Here is a 7840-nt window from a genome sequence, read left to right as displayed (position 1 = left end):
TCTTAATTGTGCATTTTTAACAGCTTTCTTGGATTTGTAGTACTACTCTTCCTGAGAACTTGAAGCCCCCTTTCTCTAAATAAGAAAAAAAAATGCAAAGGCCTAGAATGAAGCAATCTGGATCAACAGATTTTCCCCTCGAGGCCTGCTTATAGGCCTAGGCAAAAAATAATAATAATAATGAAAAATCGACCAAATCGATCAATCCGACCCGGTCCGGATTAGTTTGACATATGTAATTGGTTAGGTTTGGTTTAGTTTTTTCATTTTTTTTTTTTAAACAAAACCATGGTGAATCAGTTCAGTCATGATTTGAAAGCCTTAAACCGTAGGTTAACTGAACCAACCCAACCCAATCCACTCACATGTTTACATTTTTTATTTTTTATTTTAAATAAAAATCAAAAGATAAGCTCTAGTCCCATAACTATATCTCGATTTCCTCTAATCTATGATATTGCCAGTACGTAATTGCACTGAAATTTTCTTTTCATAAGCTCATTGTGTTATACTTAGCCATTTTTCCTACTCAAATAGTCAAGCAAAATAATGCATAAAAAAACAATAAAATTCTTGAGTCTTCTGTTGATCTGTCTTTATTAATCTGATTTTATTTGCTAGTCATTCGTTATTGTAATATAAAGTTATTTAGTCATTTTAATTTTTGTAATCTAAGTGGGTCTAAAAATCAGACAATTTTATTTTTAAAAAATAAAATAAAATCAATTTGGACTAAAGGTTCAAACCAACTAATCGAACGAAACGGAACCAACCCAAACTGATTCGGTTTGGTTCAGTTCGATTTAAGAGTTAGAGTGGGTTAGTTTGGATTGGAATTTACCCAAACTGACTAATTTGGCTTGGGTCTTGTGTTGGATTCAAAATCAATCCAAATCAAACAATGTCCAAGCCTACTGATGTAGAATAAGTCCTCTTCGATTATCCTTGGAAGTGAGGTTGTATACATGTCAGGCGGTTTGGTTTCGCCTCTAAAAACTCATAAGGATTTTTCCTTGGAGTCTAGTTCAATTCAAAGATGCATCGTTTAGGTTTTGGGGTTGACAAGGCAGATCTTTGTCTTCGTGGCAAGGTTTCAAGCAATTCAATTCATGTATGCTTTTTTCACTATCAAAATACAATTTGTTTTTAATACTTAGGTTATAATTATAATCATTAATTGTTTTTACCTGAAATTTAAGTCGGTAATAGTTAAATCGTATATAATTAGATAAATAGTACATGTACAAATGACAATTCAGACTCTTAAATCCATTTTATTATTTGTTAACAATATCATATACTTGAGACTCAAAATATTAACAACATTAATATCACAAATCAAAGAAAAGAAAACGTGGTTTTCATATATTCAAAACGTGAAGATATTTGACTTTTTACTGGAATTCACATCATAATTCCGAATTCTCCAATTCGACAACCCAAAAGGACAAAAACAGCTCAATAAGATGCATGGATAATTCATTTCATCTATTCAAGTTTCATCAAATGGGTCCAATCAATTCTACTCCAAGAAGCACTTCCATTAACACTTTTTTATTCATAAGTGGTAATATTCTTTTCACTATAGTCTCTTCATTATATAGTTTTCTTTATTTTACAGCAAGAATTTTCCTATTATTTTCTTTAATTTAAGCCACAATGTAACCGTTGCCAACTAAATTATTGACAATAATCATTACTTTTACCCACAATTTATGCTCGAAGGTGTTTTTTGCTTTTTTCTTTCCCTTCCAATTTCTCTTTTGACCCACATTTTCCTTTCTAAAAGCCCAAAAGTGGCCACTATACTCATTGCATATTTCTTGTCAAAATTGAGAGTTCATTATGTCTACTATAATTAATCACATTTTGATGAGTGGAGAGATTTGAGTAGTAGAGTAATTAAAATTGATTGTTTCCTATAATCATAATATACACACTTATCTCCCAACTTTAATTTCCCAACTCGAGTAATGTGAGACGGGATATCCTATCATTTCTCTTACCACTTGTAGACTCATATAGACGAGGTTAATAGCATATCCAGTATATTGAAATGAATATTCATAACTCAAATTGAAGAAGACTGAGAACCCTCAACTTGTACGAGATTACACATTATGTAGAGATTAGTAGTGATATTGTAAATTATAATTAAAACAATAAAAAATCAGCAAATTGATCTTGTAGAAAATGTAAGAGGTTTGATTTTGAATCTTTCAAGAACATGGCAATTAATGTTCATATATTTTACACGTTCGTGAGAAACTAGGATAGTAACAATATGAAGAACAATTTAGCTATCATCAAACATGGTGGTAACCTAATTGACCTTATTATTTCATAATACATCGCATGTCATAAAGACAAAAATAATTATTCAGTATAAATAGATAACCCCTGTTTGTAGGGATTAAAATAAGATTTTTAATAGATTTTAGTAAAACGTATGATTAAAAAAATTTCTGTCTCATGGAATATATGATTAAAATTAATTATTAATTTTAATTTTAATCCTTGCCAAATGTGAGCATAATAAGGCCCTGTTTGATCTCCATTATTTTCTCATTAAAATGAAAAATATGATCGTTATCCATCATATTAAATCACCATATTTGACTTTTTATCTCTTACGTGAAACTATAACGACTATATTTTTCATTCTCATTTTTACAATAATGTGGCTCAAACGGGAACTAAATTGACCGTCGATCCGATCAAATATCTTGATTTCGTGTAGAAAATATATTTATATATGTAATCGTTTACTAAACATTAAAATAATAACTTAAATAGTTGATTTAGAGGAGTTGGCGTAACGAAAAATACCCGTTCCTTCTTGTCGGTTCCGTTGTACATGGATGATGACACACGCGTGTTGTATATGTAATCTATATATTGGGCGTGGAGGAAGACGGGAACGACCCCTCGCCCGCAGGTCATAATCATGTTTTCCGATAACTGCTCTTTCCCTTTCCACCCTCACCTAACCAATCTTTTTTGGGTTTTTTGTAGTTAGTTTACTTGCTTCTTCCACGGTGTATCTATTATATTCCTTCTAGACAAAAACAAATAATAAACAATAGAATCCCTATTCCCCACCATGAGTTTTAATAATTACTAAAAATTATTGTTCTTATTTTTACAGTTCAATGCTATTGAGTGTGTTGAGTCTGACCCATTTCGTTTTTCAATGGATGCCATCGTTCTTTAATGAACCTTTAATTATTTATGCTTATGGGTAGAGCTTTACTTAATGAATCTGTGTATCATTTATTGTTTATCTGGTCACCCACTCCATTTCTTGTAGTGGGTTATCTGCATTTAATTGCATTTGCCCCTTTAGAGATTTTGTTGCTGCAGATTTCAGACAAACTGCCTCCACCTTGAGTTTTGTTGGCTGATTTTTTGATCTTAGTAATATAAATCTCTTCTTTACTTCATTGTTGAAATGGGATCATAGTGCAATGCGATTTGCTCAATTATAGTACGAATACCAGTGTACAAATACAGTGTCGGTGTTGCTGGTGCTTGATTTGTTTTTGTCTTTTAGGGTGTGATAATGGGTGGTTTGTGTGAAAATAGTACAACAGCACTGCAAATGGAGTGGCCCTCTCCTCTGCCTCCACTTCCTCTTGACTACAGTTTACAGAGGTGAGATAGTTTGTTATCATTGATCAAACTACAGTTTATTTTCATTCAATTTCTGTCTTTATTAACTAATCTATGATCCGAGTGACGAAAAGGATTTATGTAACTATACACTTTTGCAGGGCTTATAACAGTCAGCTGCTGAAGGATGATGTGCTTAATGTATCGCCTAGACCTTCCCACCATCTAAATCCAGTGAGTATTTTGTCCCTATTAGCTCACTCTTTGATTTGATTTTTACTTAATTTGTTTCTTATTTAAACGGCCAATAGGTCACTTAGTTCTTAATATTCTTTGCCAGGAAATCAGGATTTTCCCATGTTCTCTTGCATGTTGCTTGTATTGAAAAACGGAACAAAGAAATATGTTTGCTAAAATTTTTGCACCTTGTGGAGATTCTTTAAATAGATTAAGCAGCACTTAAGGTTTAGCATTTTGAAAGTCAAGGATTATAATTTACATTTAAAATCATGTATCTTTATAGTGCACATATCAAATAATTAAACTGTTCCTTGGTGCAAAAACAGAATGTAGAGAGTTTTGATTGCTGCTGCTTTTTGAAAATCAGGTGGGAATTTCATAAATTTTGTTCCTGTGCCCAATAGTCTACCACTTTTCTTAAGAAAATGTCAGAATTTAGCTGTTGTAAGAATTTGTTAACTTGCAATTAGAAAATTAATTTCTGTTCTGCTAATATGATTGCTTGTGTATTAATTCAATATTATGTTCATTTCTGACATAGACTACACACATGGGGAGGACATTCGTTGATAAGTCATCCATTTGCTGGGACTCGCGGAAGGAACAGTGCTTTGAATCAGTTGCTGCTAGTCTTTCAGATAGCATGCCAACTTCTAAGGTTATGGAATTGTTTATCTTTTATCATTCATAAATTTCATGTATGAATTTGGTATTTTGGGACATCATAATGTAGAAGTACATGGTGTATGGTGATCAAATTAGTTCATGAATCATGTATTTTCAATTGATTTCTTAAATTTTCATATGGTACTTCACTATTTCTATAAGCCACTTTTGCATTTGGAATTGGTAAGAATCTTTCCGTTCTTTATTTCCCAAGTCAAAAAATGGTTATTCTTTTGTAGTGAATTATGTTAGTTTAAATAACTGTTAGAACATGAACGTAAGTATTGGTACGATCAATATCTAAAGGATATTAACTGATATGTGAATATGATAATTAAGATAATATTGCAGATAGCATCACTTCTTTTTATTTTATTTTGATTTATCACACTTTAGCTGACCTAATTTAGTTACTTGGATGTCCACTGCAGTCCTCAGCAGAACTGGTGAATGAAATTGCCACACTTGAATTTGAAATCGTGCAATTGGAACGCTATCTGCTTTCTCTTTATCGGACAGTTTTTCAGCAGCAATTCCCGTGTACATTGGGAAAACAGGGAACAAGTTTACAGAAAATGAGTGAAACTCCACAGGTTAAGGCTGAAAAATCATCTCCAATAATGGAACTCAACATGTTAAAAGACTATAATGATAATCAAAGTCAAAGTTCCCCTTCCAGTGCTTTTACTCGCTCGAATGATCTGATGACAGTGGCAACTCCAAAGTCATCATCTAGAAGGGTTAATTTACAACATCCCTTATGTGTTTAAATACGCTTTGCTTGTTCAAATACTCTTAAGTTTTCCCTTTAAAATTGGGTTTAAAGCACTGTTACGCAGTCAACTGATAGCGCAGTTTCATGTTAGTCATGGAGGCTTATTTTATTCCAAACAGATTACTGAAGTTTGTTTTCGGTTTCAGGATGGTCAATCATCTAAAATTCGTTAGTTTTCTGATGAAATGTCTGACATGGAATACTGCAGTAGATGTGGCATCTACGTGGAGGTCTTCCACAAGGAAAATTATGTTAGAAAAACTAACAAATTCTAACCGAGTGACCAAATTGAAACAAAACACAAACTTCAACAAGAAAAAGCATGAAAGTTGTGCTATAATTTGAGTTGTTAACAGTGTTTTTAACCCTATAAAATCACATATTTTCCTGCAATAACACGTGTGTTTATGTTTTTTCTTTTTCCGAAGGCATTCTTTGACTGACGATGTCTGTGATGAAAAATTGCAGGAGAAGAATAATGTTTACTCTCCACACCGTAGCCTTGCACATCATCTTGGAAATTCTCGCATAGATGATGCCCTCAATTATCCTGATAGACTATCTGTGGAAATTATAAGATGCATATCTTCAATTTACTGTAAATTGGCAAACCCCACACCAACTCAGAAAGGCTATTCAGTTTCTTCGACTTCTTCATTCTGCTCCTCTAGCACATTTTCTCCAAGAGATCTTTCTGGCAGTTGGAGTCCTCAATGTAATGATGTAGTTATAGAACATTATGATTTTGAAGGCCTAAAACAAGAGAATGGACCATATGCTGCAATGATAGAAGTCCGAAAGTTATGTTTAGATGATGAAAGTTATAATTATGCTGCTAAAATGCTACAAAAATTCAGGTGTCAACATTTACCCGTATATTATAATTCAGACTTTATTCAAGCATTCCAAAATGTTTATTCTATTGGAAATATTGTTCTTTCGACCATTTGCTAATGGTCATCCATTAACATATAGCAGCTGTATAGAAAAGCCAATGTAAGTTTCTTGTTTGACTGAATCTTTTTCTCTTCATCCTCTAATGCTCAGTCCAAATTAGTTGGCGACAATACAGTGAGTATTAGTCTTTAATGCTTTTATTTGAAAGAGCTGGGGCTTACCTCTCTCTAAGTCTCTCTCCCTCTCTTCCCACAATATTATTCTTATTGAGTAGTGTTATACAGTCAATTAGATCAGTTGATCTTCTCTATGAACTGATGGCCATATGTAATTAGGAAAATGGTTAAATGGTCAGTCAAAACATTTTCTAGTAATAAATCCTCTTTATCATTCTGTAAGTTCCCATTTGTTTTTAATTAAAGCTGTGCAGGTCTCTAGTTAAGGGTCTTGAGAAGGTCGACCCAAAGAAGATGAGACGGGAAGAGAAGCTTGCCTTTTGGATCAATATTCACAATGCCTTGGTGATGCATGTATGGCTTGCAGGCTTGCAGTACTTCTATCTAGTTACTATGAAAGCCTACTGGATATGAGCCTATAAACTCAAAACCTAAATTTATCCTGTGCAATATTTTGTCTTTCTTGCAGGCTTATTTGGCATATGGAACTCAAAACTACATAAAAAGTACTTCCATCATGAAGGTAACAACGAGTCTTATTTCTTCAATCTCTTTGTAGAGGATTTATTACATAATTCTGATTGTTCCAAGTGAAAGTTCTCTCAGGCAGCTTATAATGTGGGTGGACATTGCATAAATGCTTATGACATACAAAGCTCCATTTTGGGAATCCGGCCACACTATTCTGCACCGGTATATACCTGTTGATTAATATGCCTTCACATAAATAATTGCACATGCATAAAATATGCATATAAATTTAATATGGACTCTTCGACCTTACATCAGTTGTTTGAGCTACATGCTTATATTCAATTCTCCTAAGGAGGTAAGAATGATGCTAAGTCACATGAATATTATGGTGAATCTATCTCGTAAGAAATCCGATGTAAAATTCGAATGAATAGTGTTTGTGGTGAATTCTCAAGCCTAAGTATTATTTAGGGTTTGACTGCATCTCCATAGTGACTAAACAGTTTTTGGTAAAAATGGTTGTAGAGCCAGAGTGTGAAAAAGTGAAGTCCAAGTTGACAATATTATGTGTCAATCAAATGATTATGCTATATGGATTTGACTCGATGAAATAACCTAAGATGTATTTATGAAAAATTTGGTGAGTTACGAATAATTAATATATGGACCTGATCAACTTTAATTAGGCCTAGTTGCTTGAATAAGAAATCCGTAGATTAGTTCATTGCATTAGATTAATGGCATTTCTACATGCCCAGTCATAAAATTAATGCATGCATTTGATTTTTTTTTTTTTTTTTTCCTTTTGTGTGTGTACGGTTGTCGTCACTAGCATTTATGAAATGCTAGCAACTCTAATAAACTATGATCTTACAACTGTTAAGACTCCCCGTATAACTGACCTAGTGGTTCCAAAATTTTTCTCCAAAGAAAAAGTGAATTGATAAACCAAACTGCAAAACCAATAAAAAGTTATGAACTTTAGACCATGATTACAAAA

The 7840-nt window shown here is 32.9% G+C and overlaps 1 protein-coding gene across 5 annotated transcripts; it reads left to right on the top strand.

Annotated features, from left to right (window-relative positions):
- The first annotated feature begins 2808 nt into the window (after positions 1 to 2808).
- Positions 2809 to 7089, top strand: LOC111372560. 5 transcript variants are annotated; one of them, XM_022994922.1, is made up of 9 exons: positions 2809 to 2938; positions 3554 to 3654; positions 3774 to 3846; positions 4394 to 4510; positions 4950 to 5258; positions 5723 to 6150; positions 6621 to 6720; positions 6836 to 6889; positions 6973 to 7089. In XM_022994922.1, the coding sequence occupies exons 2-9, from the start codon at positions 3563 to 3565 to the stop codon at positions 7072 to 7074; spliced, it is 1275 nt and encodes a 424-aa protein (XP_022850690.1). In that variant the 5' UTR covers positions 2809 to 2938; positions 3554 to 3562; the 3' UTR covers positions 7075 to 7089. The 5 variants fall into 5 exon arrangements, 4 of the variants coding, with proteins under 4 accessions (XP_022850690.1, XP_022850692.1, XP_022850691.1 ...); XM_022994924.1 differs by having other exon boundaries at positions 2811 to 2938; positions 5762 to 6150; XR_002698794.1 differs by lacking the exon at positions 2809 to 2938 and having other exon boundaries at positions 2945 to 3654; positions 6613 to 6720; positions 6973 to 7059.
- The last annotated feature ends 751 nt before the right edge of the window (positions 7090 to 7840 follow it).

Source organism: Olea europaea, unplaced genomic scaffold, assembly GCF_002742605.1.
Source record: "Olea europaea var. sylvestris unplaced genomic scaffold, O_europaea_v1 scaffold101, whole genome shotgun sequence".
Classification (NCBI taxonomy): Eukaryota; Viridiplantae; Streptophyta; class Magnoliopsida; order Lamiales; family Oleaceae; genus Olea; species Olea europaea.
The sequence above is the reverse complement of the archived record's forward strand: the minus strand, read 5'-3'. Positions and strand labels throughout refer to the sequence as shown.

What these genes read in the sequence shown, in the direction of transcription:
- LOC111372560 (XM_022994922.1), top strand. Translation starts at nt 3,563, where the DNA reads ATGGGTGGTTTGTGTGAAAATAGTACAACAGCACTGCAAATGGAGTGG. An exon ending in ACAATGCCTTGGTGATGCAT is followed by an intron (nt 6,721 to 6,835) that starts GTATGGCTTGCA and finishes TCTTTCTTGCAG; the next exon opens with GCTTATTTGGCATATGGAAC. An exon ending in AAAGTACTTCCATCATGAAG is followed by an intron (nt 6,890 to 6,972) that starts GTAACAACGAGT and finishes AAGTTCTCTCAG; the next exon opens with GCAGCTTATAATGTGGGTGG.